At 49.2% G+C, this 17,425-nt stretch overlaps 1 protein-coding gene across 4 annotated transcripts in view; it reads left to right on the forward strand.

Annotated features, from left to right (window-relative positions):
- The window catches only part of STXBP4 (syntaxin binding protein 4), a 52,977-nt gene that overhangs the window by 12,879 nt on the left and 22,673 nt on the right, over positions 1-17,425 (forward strand). For 2 of the 4 annotated variants that reach the window (XM_078872683.1, XM_078872681.1), the window contains exons 2-4: positions 11,548-11,621; positions 15,198-15,290; positions 16,664-16,733. In XM_078872683.1, coding sequence (XP_078728809.1) covers positions 11,555-11,621; positions 15,198-15,290; positions 16,664-16,733 — 230 coding nt within the window. In that variant the 5' untranslated portion in view covers positions 11,548-11,554. Of the gene's footprint in view, positions 1-5,263; positions 5,306-9,427; positions 9,585-11,547; positions 11,622-15,197; positions 15,291-16,663; positions 16,734-17,425 lie in introns of those variants that run through there. The other 2 variants (XM_078872684.1, XM_078872682.1) reach the window with 2 other exon arrangements.

The following is a 17,425-nucleotide window of genomic DNA, read 5'->3' on the forward strand; positions in this document are numbered from 1 at the left end:
GTTACTTTGCAGGTTCCAAGACACCTTGTGCCACACAGGGACAGCTGACACACTGGGGGTGCTCTATTAAATGCTTGAGATGGGATGGGATGCAAAGCGCTTTGAGATGCTCCGTCGCAAAGGAGGGCGCTATGTATTAAAAACAAATCGTTTACATCTGCAAGGTTCTGAACACACATGTGTGGCACATTAAGGCCACTGCAATGCAAATTTTACTACCATTGCCATTCGAAACCATGCTCGTAAAACATTTAGGCTTTCGTGACGAATCTTGTCCATAATGGAGGTTTTTTGGGTTAGATTGCGTAAATGTGTCGTTAAACCCACCACCACCCGACACAGCCAATTAGTAAGGTTTGTCACGTTAACAAGACATGCCAATTCGTTACTAGTTCAGCACACTGGTGTGTTGGAGAGTGAACCCACAGCATTTACAATTCGAGTACGACGTTTCACCGGTAATTACAACCAGACGCATCAGGCAAGAGCCAGATTTGTGGATAAATCCTCCTTTTTCGGTCTTAAATACCATGCTGAGACCATGAACTCATGCTGAAACCATGAACTCACGACACCTGAGGATCCGTTTCAATCACAGACAGTGGCTGAAACTTGGATTCGACCCCAGGATATCGGCAGTACCGGCTCATCGCTCTTGACCTCTGCATTGATTTGTCTGTTACACTGGTGGGTTTTCTCATCGGTTAAATATTTGACTAATCCCATCACCATATGTTGGCAAGAGTTCTCTCTCCAAACGCGTGCGGATCAGTTGGTCGTGCAATGATGGTCCCGACCTGCCCTCATGTACCACTCGGGAAGACGATAATGGTACTCGCCTCTACGCGGCAGCTCAACTGTTTCCACCACCACATTCAGTGAATTTTTTTTTTTTACTTTCAAGAATATATATTCTTGGTTCTTTCGGTAAAGTCACGTAGAAGGGAAATAATAAAATAATAAAAATATTAAACAATACAATTCTCACGACGTTTCGACTGCAACACAAGCAATCATCAGGTGTGAAATCCACAGCAAGAACATTTGAAAAAAGTGTCGGTTTTGTTTTCTTAACTTCAGCACCACGGACAGCGATTTGGCAGTCGAAACGTCGTGAGAATTTTGTTTTATATTTTTATTATTTTATTATTTCCCTTCTACGCGACTTTGCCGAAAGAACCAAGAATATGAATCCCTGCAGTCACGAAAGCTTTAAATAAACATTTCAGGAATATATTTATATATCGACCGTGTTGTTCAGCAATCTCACGTTATCGTGACAGTCGCCCATGAGGTTACAGAAAAGGACACGAACGTCTGATGACAATTGGTTCAGCCATGTCTCCGCTAATCTGCTTAAGCAAGCTGTGGCTTGCGTGTGTCGTGACTGCAAAGTTACATTCAAATCAGGGCCATCAACCTTCATTGCGAGACCACCCGCTGCTGCATGGCGGTCACCGCGGTAATCCTAATGCCACGGGGAAGCATGTGCCACGATGCGTACAGAAATTACTTTCTCCTAAGGTCGTCGGCTTGCAGTCGCGGGGGCAGGGCCAACAAAGAGGGTATATAATATTCATTCAACACAATCAGCTGCACAGAGTTGAACCACAGTAGCTTTGAGTTTATTTGTTTTTTTACATGGATTATCCCGCTTCGGCAGTTACGTGCGTTGAACTTATTCGGCCCGTACGTAGCCAACCGTGCTCATCGAAGGTGCGGGGGAAGGACAACAAACTAAAGAAATGAGTAATAAAAAATAATAGAAATAATAGAAATAAAATAATAAATCACCTACGTGACTTTACCGAAAAACCTAAGAGTATGAATCCTTGCAGTCACGAAAGCTTCAAATCTAGAATTAAAGAAATGAGTTTTCCATCTATATTTAAAAGTGCCATAGCTCCAGTGGCTTCCTAATATCAGAAGGAAAAGCGTTCCAGACGGTTGCAGAAGCGCATCTGAAAGCGTGCGATGCAGCGACCGTCCTTGTACGATGGTCAGCCTGCTGCGAGGATGACCGGAGTTCGCATGATGATGGTTTATGCTCCTTGACCAGATCAGCAAGGTATTGTGGTTCATTTGTGACGAGCACCTTGTGTGTAATGAGTTCGGCAACCAGAAGCCAATGCACCTTGGCGAGCACCGAATGGACATGATTAGATTTTGCAGTACCCGTCATGACACGAACCAAACAATTTTGTGCACGCTGCAGCTTGGTAATGTTTTGCCAGACGTCCCGTAGAATAGTGATTTGCAATATTCGAGCCTTGTCAATAATATGCTACATGCCACCATGTTGGCTTTGTCACGACTCAATAAAGGGGATCCGTGGTGCTTGAGCACAACAACAACAACAAAAAGACAAACATCAACATTGCAGAGGACGAGTGTACAGGACCCTGACACCTGCTGCTGTATATTTGTAGTTTGCATATTCTCCCCGTAGTCGTGTGGATTTTCCTCCGGGTACTCCGGTTTTTCCCTCCACATTTAGAATCAACATCACGCGTTTAGAGTATTTCGCTGCTCTACATTTCTATGTGATAAGCCACTTCGCTGAGCTATCATTTGTGGCCAGGTCGCTTCTGAAAAAGAGCTTTTCGCTCCGTGGGCCTTACCTGGTAAAACATTTTTTTAAACTTTAAATTCAAATAGATATAAGCTACTGCGATGAGCTATCATTTGTGGCCAGGTCACTTCTGAATAAGAGCTATATAGCTAAGTGGGCCTTACCTGGTAAAATAAAATAAAAACTTTAAATTCAAATAGATATAAGCCACTTCGCTGAGCTATCATTTGTGGCCAGGTCACTTCTGAAAGATAACTATATAGCTAAGTGGGCCTTACCTGGTAAATAAAATCATGTTAAATCTTTGCGACGACTCGCGACTGACTCAGTACCATGCTGGCCGCTGTGTAATAATAAAAGTTTCCGTTATCAGCGTAATTCGCGTCTGTGGCACCTCCGCTCCGCCGATGAGCACCGTTGACTACGTACTCTGCGAAAGAAGTTGACGAAAATACACTGATTTACGTACAAAATGTTGCGAGTGTTAGAGCCGATTCCAACTATTTGGGGCTGTCCCCGTGCAGACGATGAGACCAGCAGCGACGGCACCCCCGACTTCCCAGCGGTGTCCCTGTCACGTTGACAGCGTAGTATAATTTATCAATAATATTAATAACGGCAATTTTTATTGTGCCGTAACATGGCAAGCCATTAAACTGACGCATATTTCCTCTTAATCAACTCAGAATTACATCTCTGCCACCCTCTAAGTGCCCTAAATTGATTAATTCGTTCACTTATTAGCCGCAGTAGCACTTCTCTTAATCCCCAGCGGTAATCTTTTCGAGTGACTTATTTTGACCCCACGATCTGTCAAATTATATATTTCCCCCCCCAAACCATTGTCACTCTCTCTTTTTTTGTAAAGTCTGTTTGTCAGATACATGAGAGAAATTATATGGCTCTTCAAGTCTGATCGATCACTCACCCAGTGTCCATTCCACCCAGCACATCGACTTATGCATCTCCACACAGCCACTCACTCACCCTGGTCCTGTATTCAACCTTATTTACTTAAACATTGTATTGAGTGGTATATATATGTCAGATTATACTGGTAGGAACCTTCTGGTTCCACCAGGCCACAGGGGATTATTATGTCCGTCCGTCGTGCATCCAAAGAGGGGAGGGTGGGGATGGGTGGGGAGGGGCTGGGTGGGGAGGGGCTGGGTGGGGAGGGGAGGGTGGGGAGGGGCTGGGTGGGGGGTGGGAGGGGTGGGGCTGGGTGGGGTGGGGCTGGGTGGGGAGGGGCTGGTCACCCCGTGGTGCCCTTATAAAACTCAACGTTTAACCTACTCACGCCGGCTTGTGCCCGCCCTCACAGTCGGGCATATTTGCGGAATACACCACGCCGCCGTTGACCCTGGCCATTGACCGAGCAACCCAACGTTCCTACCAGCTCCCTCCGCAGGAATGTGTTATTGAGTGGGAAGAGTGGGAAGTGCCTGATTTTAAATAACTTAATTTTTTGAAAGAAATATTTCCTTTTTCAATTTTATTCCAGTTCTACCGATGTCATGAGACATCGTGACCATTCAAAACTGCCGCAGAGCATTGCAAAGCCCCTTTGTTAGAGCACGGCCCGTGGAAGTAGATATCAAAGAAGTACTTTCGAGACCACTTCAAATGATATGTTTTAACTCACATGAGTGTGGGCTGCGCTCTCCCACATGCCTCGCTGCAGAGGAATGTTTTGGTCAGATGAAGTGAAAAGGTTCAATGTGTTCATTAGCATTCATTAGCAACCAGGCTGAAGCTATCAACTCACTCCAGTTGAAAATCCGGTTCGATCGCTGGTGTCTGCCCAGATTCAAACGCAGGGGGTTATCGGCATTGCTGGCTCGGTACCCCGACCACTTGTGAGTTGCGTCTTATCGAGGGATTGGCTTTTTTTGCTCACATTTAGTTTTGACAAGATTTTTACATTTACGCAGGCAGGCAGGTGGTTAGTTTCGTGACGCTCCCCGTGCGGAGGGCAACGGCACACAGCCTTCGCACATTGGCCCTGCCGCAGCCGCTCGTGATTCAGGAGCTGATCAGGGGTCGCATTGCTGAAAATGCCCGCAGTCGTGCATGGCGAACGTTTGAGAGGAGACTTGCTCAATGCGCGGCATGACCCAGAAGTCCACACTCAGATAAGTGCGTACAGCTCTACACTCTCTCTGCTGCTTTTGCAATACAACAGAAACTCTTGCAATCATATTTAGTGACGTTTTGACTATGTTTTATTTTTGTACATAGCATCATTTATGCAAATTGCGTCTCAAAAACGCTGTAGAATTTGTAACGCACGCAGTTTTCACATAGAGGCGTGGGGAACCACAGACGAGCGGGGTAAGGAAGCCAGAACTAGTGCCAACAATCGCCCAAGCTATGTGGTCCTACATTTAAATAATGCCTGAAGACCATTAACAGTTGCCGCCAGTTTAAATACCAGTTGTATAGAATTGAGATCTGCTTTGAATGTCCCTTGCGTCTTGCGTTGCACGTGCGGTCTCCCCTGCTCACGGAAGCTCGACGGTGACCTGTGCTTGGGACATCTTCCGTGAAAGGCGGCTATCTAGGAATCGTGCGGCAGCTCATTTGTTCCTCGGCGAATGCAGACCCCATCGGTGACCTCTGACCTGAGTGCACGTCGATACTTCGCCTCCGTCCGTAGGCGAATGAGAGCGGCGTGACCCGTCGGAAGGATATGTGCGGGAATTAACGTCGCAATCTCGGCGCGCAAGAAACGTAGGTGTTTAATTTCGTTTGCACGCCAGCCCCGCGTGTCCGTTGCGTGCCCGTGGGGCAGATGCCCACGGTGGAGCGCCGCTATAAATAGCCCAGCAGCTCTGGTGGCTCAGCAGACCCACGGGCGTAATCCCGTAATGAGATGAAGGATGGGGGCCCTAGGAGGCTTTACGGCTGCAGCAGCCTGCAGGAAAAACTTTGTGAACACTGTACACTGTATGCAGCGCGCATGCCGCGGGGTCGCTGATCGCCGCGGAGTCCCGGATCGCCGCGGCAGTCGTCTCGCACGTCTGGACGGGCGTCACGCATTGCGGTCTCGAGGTGATCCTTAGACGCTCAGTCGGAGCCATGCCACAGCAGTTCTACCCATTATGCAATGTGCCAGCAACGGTTTATAACTTTGCTTTCAATGCGAACGAGTGCACGTACAAATGCATTGCTTGATATAGTGTTTGTCCATAATAGAGGGTTTTTGTTGCTGTTGTTAGATCGCGTAAATATAAATGTGTCGTTAAACCCGTCGCCACCTGACACAGCCAATTATTAAGGTTTGTCACGTAAACAAAACGTGCCAATTTGTTACTAGTTTAGCACCACCGGTGTGTTGGAGAGTAAACCTACAACATTTACAATTCGAGTACCGTGACATTTCACCGGTAAAGTCACGTAGGTAAAATAATAATAAAGTAAAATAATAATAAATGAAAATAACTCAATTGTGATTTAATTTAGTTATTTTCATATATTATTATTTTATTATTATTTTACCTACGTGACTTTACCGAAAAAACCTAAGAGTATGAATCCTTGCAGTCACGAAAGCTTCAAATCTAAAACAGCTCTGCTGTTGTGAATGTTCAACGTGGATCTGGAGAGGGGAGGGAGGGAAAAAAAACCTCTGTGCTGGCATCCCAGAGCTAACGACCCCAATTCCAATTTTAAAACCACTCATCAGGCAAACGTAAATAAATGTAATTTTCACATTTATTCACCGGGTCCCACGGTGTGCAGGGCAGTTTCCGATCCTTATTATCTCCTCTGTCTCTTTGGCCTCTCTGTTTCTGTGCCGTGAAGAAGGGGGCCATCGCCCGAAACGTCGCCTATTGTCTACCGTTCCTTTTCAGGCGGCAGTGTTATTGCCGCCTGTGTTGAGTTTTGTTGTTGTTTTTATCGATGCTTTGCTGCAGAGTTATTCCATGGTGGAGGGGTGGGGGAGGGCGGTGAGGGTGTCTGCCGTGACGTTTTTCCCCGCGGTAGGCAGGTGGCGAGAGAGGGTGGGGGGGCGAGCGTTGTGCGGCGATGCTGCGTCCACCCTTACTAGGAGTGCACCGCAGGGATGGGTCGTTGTCGTCGTCGTCATCATCATCGGAAATTGCACAGTTTCCGTTGCACCCGATCTGCCCGTCCGAGAGATGGGCTTAACATAGCTGCAGGAGGAGGAATTTATCCGATTGGCGGTCGGATTGTAATAAAATTGTTGCTTCGGATTATGCCCCAATTTATTTATTTGTCATTACTTGCAGTTTCGTGGTGGGTTTGTTTGGGGGGTGGGGGAGGGAGGCAGGAAATCCGTGAGGAGCTTATAAAAATACGTTCCGTGGCTGTAAACCTTAAGTGAAGTAGTATTGACACAGCTCTTTTTCAGAGGCGACTTGGCCACAAATGATAGCTCAACGAAGTGGCTTATCGCGTGGAAATTTATAGCAGTCAAATACTCTAAACGCACTTTTTTTCTCAATCCACTGCTGGACGCGCGCCTTTCCACACCGCCGTGCGGGCCACACTCCACCGTGCTTGGTCGGTGCGGTTTGGTGAAGGGGAACGGGAGTCTTCCAGAAACGCCACTGATGTCAGGCATGGCCGGATTTAGAATTCGGGAACACCGGGTACGGAAAATTGTGGTTGATATATTGGAAACTCGAGCCTAGATAGACGCACCAATGGCATACCATTGCGAGCGATGTGACAAGGCTGGGATGCGGACTTCCCAGCAAGTACCGGCATCCCTAACGGCAGAAGCATCGTTGCCGCTTGTCGACCTTCCCAGCTAAGCCAGCACAAAATGGTTTGGGTGTTTTTTTTTCCCGATCCGGAACCAAACCGAGATACGTTGGCCTCGCAAGATGTCTTGAATCTGGCTCGGTGATGGGGGAGGCCAAGCAGGGCCAGGGACGGGGCTAATGATGACGTCCATTGCATGTGACACACGGCGTCACTGCGCCATCTGCACACGCTACGACTCAGTCATCGCGTGCGCGACGCCAGCGGCAGTGTGGGGATAAACATCCTGTGGACGCCTTCCGAGCCGCGCCGGGCTGGCTTGGCACAGCCCCGGCGCAGTTCGGTTGTGCGGTGGAAAAGAGAGACGCTACGGAGCGGAGCTTGCGGTAACCTCCAGGCCATCCGTCCTCCCCGCCCCGCCGCACTGTATGACGATGCATTATTTACTCGTGACGGCAGGGGTGGACGGTCCCAACACATAAAAGGGACTCACAAAGCACAGGATGGGACGTAAAAATTTGCTTAGCGCAGCTGCGGTGCTCGTTCATTATTGATGTTTCCTGTATTGGGAATGACAGCAGGTTGCCATCACACCTGTTTCACGAAGTACCGGTGTTTTGTGTGTTATCTTGCCGTTGTTGTCTATGCTTCTGTGCATAAAAACTGGAAGAAAAAAATGCACTAGTTATTCATCTCAACAAAGTCGGAGTAGCTTTGACGTTGCCGATTTGGACTGAATTTGCGCCTCTTAGAATGACTAAACTACATGCAGTTGTCCAGTTATAAAAGAGAATGGCAAAGTAATTTAATAGATTCGATTAATAGTTGTGCAATGGTTCTGTTCCGTAGTCCTGTACTACAAAGGATCAGTGCCGGTCACATGCACCAACCCACATGCACCAACCCACATGCACCAACCCACATGCACCAACCCACATGCACCAACCCACATGCAGCAACCCACATGCAGCAACCCACATGCACCAACCCAAATGCATCAACCCACATGCACCAACCCACATGCACCAACCCACATGCACCAACCCAAATGCACCAACCCACATGCACCAACCCACATGCACCAACCCACATGCACCAACCCAAATGCACCAACCCACATGCACCAACCGACATGCATCAACCCACATGCATCAACCCACATGCACCAACCCAAATGCACCAACCCACATGCACCAACCCACATGCACCAACCCACATGCACCAACCCACATGCACCAACCCACATGCACCAACCCACATGCACCAACCCACATGCACCAACCCACATGCACCAACCCAAATGCACCAACCCACATGCACCAACCCACATGCACCAACCCACATGCACCAACCCACATGCACCAACCCACATGCACCAACCCACATGCACCAACCCACATGCACCAACCCACATGCACCAACCCACATGCACCAACCCAAATGCACCAACCCACATGCACCAACCCACATGCACCAACCCACATGCACCAACCCACATGCACCAACCCACATGCACCAACCCACATGCACCAACCCACATGCACCAACCCACATGCACCAACCCACATGCAGGCCAGCCTACGTGGGTGTTGGGTTAGCGGGCTATCGCTCCCTATCCCCCCTCCTCCTTGTCAGACTTTGGCGGACAAAGAATCGACTTAAACCAGCCTCCCAACTAAAAAATCCCTGTGGACAGAGGAGCAGAGGGCATCAATTATGTCATCAGTTAAACGTAAGTGTCATTAACACAGCGTTGTTGTTTTTTCATCGTAACATCTTTTGCACATTGTGGACGTGTTGCAGATTGCAGATAAGATTCTGTACCTGTAAGAGCTCGTGTTCATTCTTCACGCCTGCACGCAGCGGGTACCTTGTGCCGCTGTGTGCAACGATGAATGGAATGAAAAAATTGCATCAGCCAGGCTGGGAAAGGAACCCGCAAACTTTGACTCATTAAGTCAATCCGTTACCCGTGTCTTCTTAGCCCGTTTGCCCCAGCGCCACCACAAATAAGGCTCTGATTTCTTTCCCCCCCGCTTAACTTTAGCGTCATTGCCTCATCCCCGCCCCCTAGACTCATCCCCCTCCACACACCACCCCCCACTGCTGTGACATCAACTAGATGCTCTATGACAGACGCACCCGTCACACACAGTGCGAAGGGCACCGTGGGGTGGGTGTCAGGAAGATCGGGCGCCAATGCCCATAATTACCTTGAAGTGCCCAGTTACTCGAGCAGCCCTTGGCAGCAGCACGGCGGCTGATTGACGATTACCAGGTACGTCTCGTGCGGGCATGCTCGCGTTGTGTTCCACGTAAGCGCTGTGTTGTCGTGTGGGGACAGAGAGCTGGAATATTAACAAGGAAAAGTGTCCGCAATACACTGCTGGCCGCAGAGAGCACGGAGGTGGAGACTTGGAAGAACGGATCGGCACACGACGGAGGAGGTTCAACTGGGGCAGGCGCGTGGTGAAGGCTGGAGGAGGGCAAGAGAGAGAGAGAGAGAGAGGGGGGCTTTAGAGTGGGAGCCCGGAGGTCGTCGATGGACGTGACTTTGAGCCCACATCCAGACCGGGAGCGATGGGGGATTGTCAGAGCAGACCTCAAATGTCGGGCGTCCGACTGCGTCACAGCCCGTGTTCTCTGGCGGATGGGATGAGAGCGATGGGCTCCGTCATTGGGCCATCAACGGCTTGAAGCAGCGACGACCATTGCTTTCTGTTTGTTGAAACGAGGGGCTTTGCAACGCGGTAATTTTGAATGTTTAGATGTCAGGTGGTTTTTGGACTTTTAGTAATTTTCTAATCTGCACGTGTGTTTTTATTCGCTGCTATTAAACAACCGGTAATTCGAACAATTAGTTCTTCAGATAATACAACGCAGCACTTTGTCAGTCCACTCATGAATGAAGGCCTCCCCATACCGTGTCAGATGCGGAGGTTGTTTGACCATACTTCACCATGCTGGTCACTGTGGGTTTGTGAGGAGGGCAGGCGGCTCAAGACCATTTCAGAGATCGCACGCCACTGACACTAACGCGGGCCAGGAATCGAGATCCAAGTCTCCGGGTTCATAGATAGCACATTGCGCTAACCACTGCGCCACCACTCGTGCTGTAACGTAATTAAACAGGAGTTAATTAACCAGGAGTTAATTACCTTCCGGTGGGATTGGTGGCTTAACTGGTTCGTCAAACGAACAGATGATAAACTGGTTGTTATTTTACTGTAAATAGTGTCTTAAACGGCATGTGAACACTTTGTAACTGTGTGTGATGCATTTTGTGGCTGTGTGGGGTTTCATCAACATAACACAACTGTGATGAACGTTATGTCGTAGTCTCGAGCACATTCACCGTGTAACCGATCAACAAGCCTCTAATGGAGCAACTGATATACAGACAAGTTGTCTCGGTTAATTGTGCTCCTGTGCGTTTCCAACCACGCCGTCAATCAAGCCGTGTAAGTGGTTACCGGATCCTGAAGTCGCTCGGTTATCGTATCAATTCAGGTCGGTTGGAGTTGTCGTTCAAGTGTTCACTGGGTGACGTCTTTATTTGTCCGCTAAGTTGAACACTGGAAGGTGCGCAGCGAATAGGCGCGTCACGATCTGCTCCCCTACCAGGGAAAGTTGGCGTTGTTTTCACAGTTCAATTAATCGGTTGTTTCCCTTTTCCTTTTCACCATCTCGTTCGTGTTGCTTTTTCTTTCGGGCTCGTTTGTAAGGCTTTTGTGCATCTCGTTGGCGTGAATGTAACGGCGTGCCATTTCCGTCACTCGGAAATGTGCAGTTCTCAACTCGATGCTCGTATCTTGAGCGGTACATGTTTTTGAGTCTGTCGAATCGACGCATCACTAACGCACGTAGCGTAACGTCGTTTACCAAGTTGCCCGGCGTGTTGAATGGTGCATTGTCTCATATTGACACGAGGTGCCGTTGATGCAACCGGCCACGAAGGCCGTCTCACCTTTGTTGACTGACACGGTGGCGCATTCCTACGCCGGACCTGACGCTTCTCCTTCCCTCCACCCCGCCGTGCGTGCGTGCGTGTGCGTGTGCGTGCGTGCGTGTGCGTGCGTGCGTGTGCGTGTGCGTGCGTGTGCGTGCGTGCGTGCGTGCGTGTGCGTGCGTGCGTGTGCGTGCGTGTGCGTGCGTGCGTGTGCGTGCGTGCGTGCGTGCGTGTGCGTGCGTGCGTGTGTGTGCGTGCGTGCGTGCGTGTGCGTGCGTGCGTGCATGTGCAGGACCATCATGGGACCTCACGGGATCAACCGAGCAGCCCACCGCATCGTCCTGTCCGATTGCGAGAACGGCCTCGGTGAGTGAGCGATGAACCCCGAGGGCTTGCCGGGACACGCGCTCACCATTGTGCGCAGCACGGGGGGGCGGGGGGGGCCCCCCTTGATTCTCGCTTCTTTTGTTTGAGCCGCGCTCGTCACGGTTCATTGTGAGCCTCTCTTTGGGAACGCTCGCTGCGCTCTCGCCGCGTGTCACGGAATGCGCAGCGTGATGCTCACGCTCTCCGCCAGTGTCCCCTGCGGTGTTGGTTGACCACGACCACAATCCACTCCGTCAGGAACTGCTACGATGGGGTTGTTTTTTTTTGCATCGTTACAAAAAAGGCTGGGTGCTTTTGTTTTACACGTTTCTACCGTGTGTTGTTTGAAATTTCAAACTTCATTTGAAGCTTTCGTGACTGCAGGAATTACTCTTTGGTTCTTTCGGTAAAGTCACGTAGAAATAAAAGAACATAAATAATAGAATACGGCGTTTCGATTGCAACACAAGCAGCCGTCATCAGGTATAAATGAATGAGAAAACAAGTGGAGTGGGGAGCACGCGAGAAGCACGCGGGAAGCGAGTGGGAAGCGAGTGGGAAGCGAGTGGTTAGCACGCGGGAAGCACGTGCTTCCCACTGGCTTCCCACTTGCTTCCCACTCGCTTCCAGCGTGCTTCCCACTCGCTTCCCACTCCACTTGTTTTCTCATTCATTCATGACGGTTGCTTGTGTTGCAATCGAAGCGTCGTATTCTATTATTTATTTTCTTTTCTTTCTGCGTGACTTTACCGAAAGAACCAAAGACTTACGGTTTTCCGGCGTGCGCTAGTTTTCGGTTATGTTAGGTTTTTCTCATAATTTAAAGATGTGATTGATGCCAGCGGCAGTATATTCAGATGCTGAGTTCTTGGTCTGTGCCTTTGTTCCATCCGCAATTGACCACTGCAGTGCATGTATGCATGTTGAACTTCTTTCGCACCGTACGGAACCAACCGTGCTAATCATTGCAGTGCTTGGCTCACAGGTAGCTTCTCTACGTGTTCAGAGTGCTTGTCTGTCTAATGGGCTTTCTTCATTCCCTTATCCTCGAGGTACAGGAACTCTTAGAGAACATGTACAAGCTAAATTTCGATTTAAAGCTTTCGTGACTGCAGGGATTCATCTTCTTGGTTCTTATACAAGGACTGTTTTCTTGGAATTTCTCTTACTTGATACAGCTATCGTGCTGTGACGGTTGCACTTGAAGACGGAAGCTTGTGTTGCCTCCGAAACGTCGTGAGAATTATTTTATTATGTTTTATTATTATTTTATTATTTCCCTTCTACGTGACTTTACCGAAAGAACCAAGAAGATGTACAAGCTAGATAGATCACATTGACCGCAAAGAAAACGAAGTGGGCTTGGGTCGGACACATTGCCGGAAGGGATGATGTCCCTTGGTTGAGACCAGTGTCAGTGGCAAGCAAAGTGGGAACGCGCCCGAGGGACACGTTCACCGTGGAGATGGAGCGATGAAATCGGCGTCTGTGCAGGAGCTGTACGGATTGTTGTTCGCAAAAACGTGAGAGGTGGCTACGGCCTAGGGAGGCCTTCTTCCAGCAGTGGATAGATCATGATGTCAGCCGTGTAGTGTGAACAAATCCTTTGCAGTAATAAGGCCAAGTAATCAAATGGGAGAGAGTGGTGGTGGGGTGGTTAACGCGTCGCGTTGTCAACACGGACACCCGCCATTTATTCCCGACCACGGCTGACATCAGCGGTGAGTAATATTTCGGACCGGTTGTGGGGAACGCCCTCCATCAGTCCGCACTGGCCAGCGTGGTGAAGTATGGTTCAACAACCCTTACACCATCGAGACGTCTACATCCAGCAATGGATTAACAAACCGCTGTACAGAGACAAAACTGAACGACCCGCATGGAAGGTGGTGGGGGAGCGGTCGGTGCAGTGTGTGGTGACATCACCCGAGTGGACTTAAATCGTGTTTATTATAGCTTAAGTCCCATTACAACTGGGTTTGGTGTGGCGCTTAAGCAAGAGTTGATATTTAGCCAGGATGTCCATCACTGGCTCCGTGATGGGCTCTGCACAAGGCCATTGTGTTTGCTGCACCGCCTCAGTAGCCTTTCTTAAGAAAACCCAAAACTCTTTCTACCAGGTAAGCCCCACTGAACTTTTTATCTCTTTTTCAGAAGCGACCTAGCCACAATTGATAGTTGAACCAAGTGGCAAATCACGTGGAAATGTATCGCAGCAAATATTTTTAAACGCACGTTCGTAAGTGTGGAGGGGAAAACCGGAGGTCTCGGAGAAAAATCCACGCGACCGCGGGGGAGAGAGACACGCAAACTCCAAATATACAGCAGGCTGTCAGGGTTGGGATCGAATCCACGATCTCCTGTGTATCAGGCGAGGTAGTTAACATTTTAAGTCACCTTGTGGAGATATCATTTGTGGCCAGGTCGCTTCTGAACAAAAGCTCTATAGCCCAGTGGGCCTTACCTGGTAACATAAAAAAACAATAATTGAGTTTTGTAGTTTAGTTTCGGTGAGACACTCATGAGCACCACACAGCGATTGGTGTTTCAGGCTAAGCGCGGTTAGCCTTGATTGTGATGGGGGGCGGGAGGGGAGATATTACCCACCAGATGCACATTGTTGTTAATTACAAAGTCGCTCAATAAATCTGCTTAGGACAATCTATGTGAGACTGGGGCCTGGCAGGCAAAGTGGTGCAGTGAAGTCAGAAGTTCACGGCTTGCTTAAGCTCCGGGAGACCTGAAAGCCAGACTGTGCTTATGAGGAAGTTTGTATTCGTGCGAACAGGGCACCTGTACCCACATTAGCAAATACTCTCCCTCCCTTGCGGCTCAATAAGGCTTAAGAGATTGTTTTGGGGCGCTGCGGTGCCGCGATTTTAACTCCCTCGCCTGGTATGCAGGAGGTCGTGGGTTCTATCCCGACCCTGAAAGTGCTTTTATATTTGCGTGTTCTCTCTCCCCATGGTCACGTGAATTCTTCTCTGGGTCCTCCGGTTTTTCCCTCCGTATTTATCAACAAGCGTTTAAGAGTATTTGCCTGCTGTAACTTTCCACGTGGTAAGCCACCTCGTTGAGCTATCATTTATGAAAGCCAAGTCGTTTTTTTAAAAAGAGCTACATAGCTCAGTGGGCCATGTGTGGTAAATTACAACAAGAAAAAACAGTTTGTAGTTTATATTGCAGAAAGTTCAAAATTTATTGGAAAACACAGAGTAAAATTTTTCTGGTCGTCGAGACTCTTTAATGAAGGAGGCAGCACACCAGAGATGACTACGTCCACCTCGGAGATGGAGCGATGAAATCAGCTGGTGCACAGGCCTCTAGACGGAGCATCGCATCGGAAGACCTTCAAGCACGGCGATGGCTTGGGGGCGACTTCATCCATCCGTGGATGGATCGAACGCTGGTGATGGTCGCCGTGAAACTGAATTGGATAAAGCCTTCTGAGTGGGAGCTACTTGGTGCTTTTGTTCCGGTCTGCGACCGTGCGCCCATTTGAATGTGGAGCGGTCGGCAAGCTGTGGGGGAGGGATGGGGGTTTAACGCCGGCGTGGCTGTCGTGTTGTTGCGCAGGAGTGAAGGTGATCGGCGGAGTGCGCGAATCGGGAGAGGAGTTTGGTGTTTACGTGAAACGCTTGCTGCCCGGAGGGATGGCGGCCCTAGACGGTACCTCCGGTCGCTGGCACTCACTGCGGCGCGTATTCGTCGGTGACACCTTGCGTCGGCAGCGTTGCGCAAGCGCTTGTGTAGCGAAAGAACTCGACACATTTGTCAGTGACCAACTGACCCCAAAATAAATAAGAAAGTGTGTCATCGGGGATGTTTCGGGCAATGGCCCACCTTCTTCATGGCACATCGAGAGGCCAGAGAGGCAGGAGTTCCGACTGCGCTGTGGAATTCTGTAGCGTCGATTCGTGCCCCATTTCCACGGCCACTTTGGGACTGGATTTTACTGGCACAGCACGAAATGTAATTATTCCAACTCGAGTTGACCAGAGTTGGCCTGATTGGTCCCAGAATTTGAGTTGATGGGCAACTTTCATTGCTGTGACTCTCCCGTGTTCCGTGCGCTTTCACACGAGTTGCGTAGGTCTTTCACAGAAAATATTTCCGTTTAAAGGGTGTAGACCACGTTGCCGATGGAATGAAAATAGTTCATTAAGGTTGAATTAAATGTTGAATGTTCCGACCGCCTGAATCATTGTTGGTTGTGACATTGAATTTTAGGCTCGTCCACAAAGCAAAACGAGCCCAAAGAATTCAGGCTGTGGCACGAATGCAAGCCCAACTGAAGTTGACAAAAAATAAAATAAAAGCGCTTTACCTGCATGACAACTCGAGTACTTCGCCCGCAATGGCTGTGGCAAACGCGGCAACAGGTGGAGAATGAGACCCAAGTCGCAAAGTAACAGAGGGCACCTTCGAGGTCCGGTTTGAGAATGTATGAATGCTGCAAAAACTAACTAATGCTAGCACTGCGAATGCTGTCACTAAGCTCCATTATGTGTGGGGCTGTAACTGTGGTTTATTTACGCACATCCGTCACGTGAATTTTGACACTCTTATTGATTTGTTATTGTTGTGATTGTTGTCGTTGTTTTTTTTCACCGTTTTTAAGCACTGTTTATCGTTTATCCTGTTTGTAGGAAGTTCTGGAGTGGGTTTCATGTAAATAATGTGTTGTTGTTGTTGTTGTTTTTGCTCTTGTGAGTTTGCACATTCCCTCCACCCTGCAATGTCCTGTAACTGCTGTCACTGTTGACGGTCCTGTGCTGTGCTCCGAGTCTCTACGGAACTCGATATAACTCAGTGGATCTGTACATAACTCTACGAATCTCTATGTAACTCTATAAAGCTACGGTGTCCTGCGCCTGCCGCCACTGCCGACAGACGGTCTTGGCCTGTGGTTTTCCTCGTAGCAGAGCTGCTTAGCTCGTTGGGGCCTTGCCAGCTGAAACAAAGCCTCAACGTGAGTGCGAGTGTGAAGGGAGAACGCTGCGTGTGACGTCTGCGTGGTGGTTGCCTCTGCTCCGACACAGGGCGGCTGAGGCCAGGTGACCAGATCTTGGAGGTGAATGGCGAGAGTCTGCTGGGAGTGACTAATGACAGGTAGGGAGACCTCCTCCTGCCGTTAGCGACGCAGCGTCGTCCGGCGCCTGCGCTCGCTCGCTCGCCGCGCGTGTTTGCATCGCAAAGTAGACAACTCCGTTTTCCCGCGACCAAATCACACGGAGAGTGCCCTGCCCTCTCCGGATCGCGAAAGCTAAGAAAGGGGGGTGACCATGGAGAGTGTTCTGTGAATTATAAAACTCAAAAAAATGTAAACACATTTTTTGTTATTTTGCCAGGTAAGGCCCACTTAGCTATATAGATTTTTTCAGAAGCGACCTGGCCACAAATGATAGCTCAAAGAAGTGGCTTATCACGTGGAAATTGATAGCAGCTAAATAATCTTAAACGCATGTTACTAAATATGGAGGGAAAAACTGGAGGACCCGGAGAAAAATCAACGCGACCACGAGGAGAGAGACAGGCAAACATCAAATGTACAGCAGGCGTCAGGGTCGAGATCAAACCCATGACCTCCTGTATACCAGGCGAGGTCGTCATCATCTCACCAGCGTGGCTCCCCAATGGGCTTCTGCCGTGTATAACAGGTGTCATACGCTGTGTTGTACAGTACTTCTGAGCGGATATCGAACCTGGGCCGCCGGTTTCGTAGTGCAGTGCGCCAACCACTACACCTCCGCTCCCAAAACTCACACGCCCCTACAGAGTACACACGTAGCAAACATAGCGGA

This window comes from Lampetra fluviatilis, chromosome 35 (genome assembly GCF_964198595.1).
Source record: "Lampetra fluviatilis chromosome 35, kcLamFluv1.1, whole genome shotgun sequence".
Taxonomy (NCBI): domain Eukaryota; kingdom Metazoa; phylum Chordata; class Hyperoartia; order Petromyzontiformes; family Petromyzontidae; genus Lampetra; species Lampetra fluviatilis.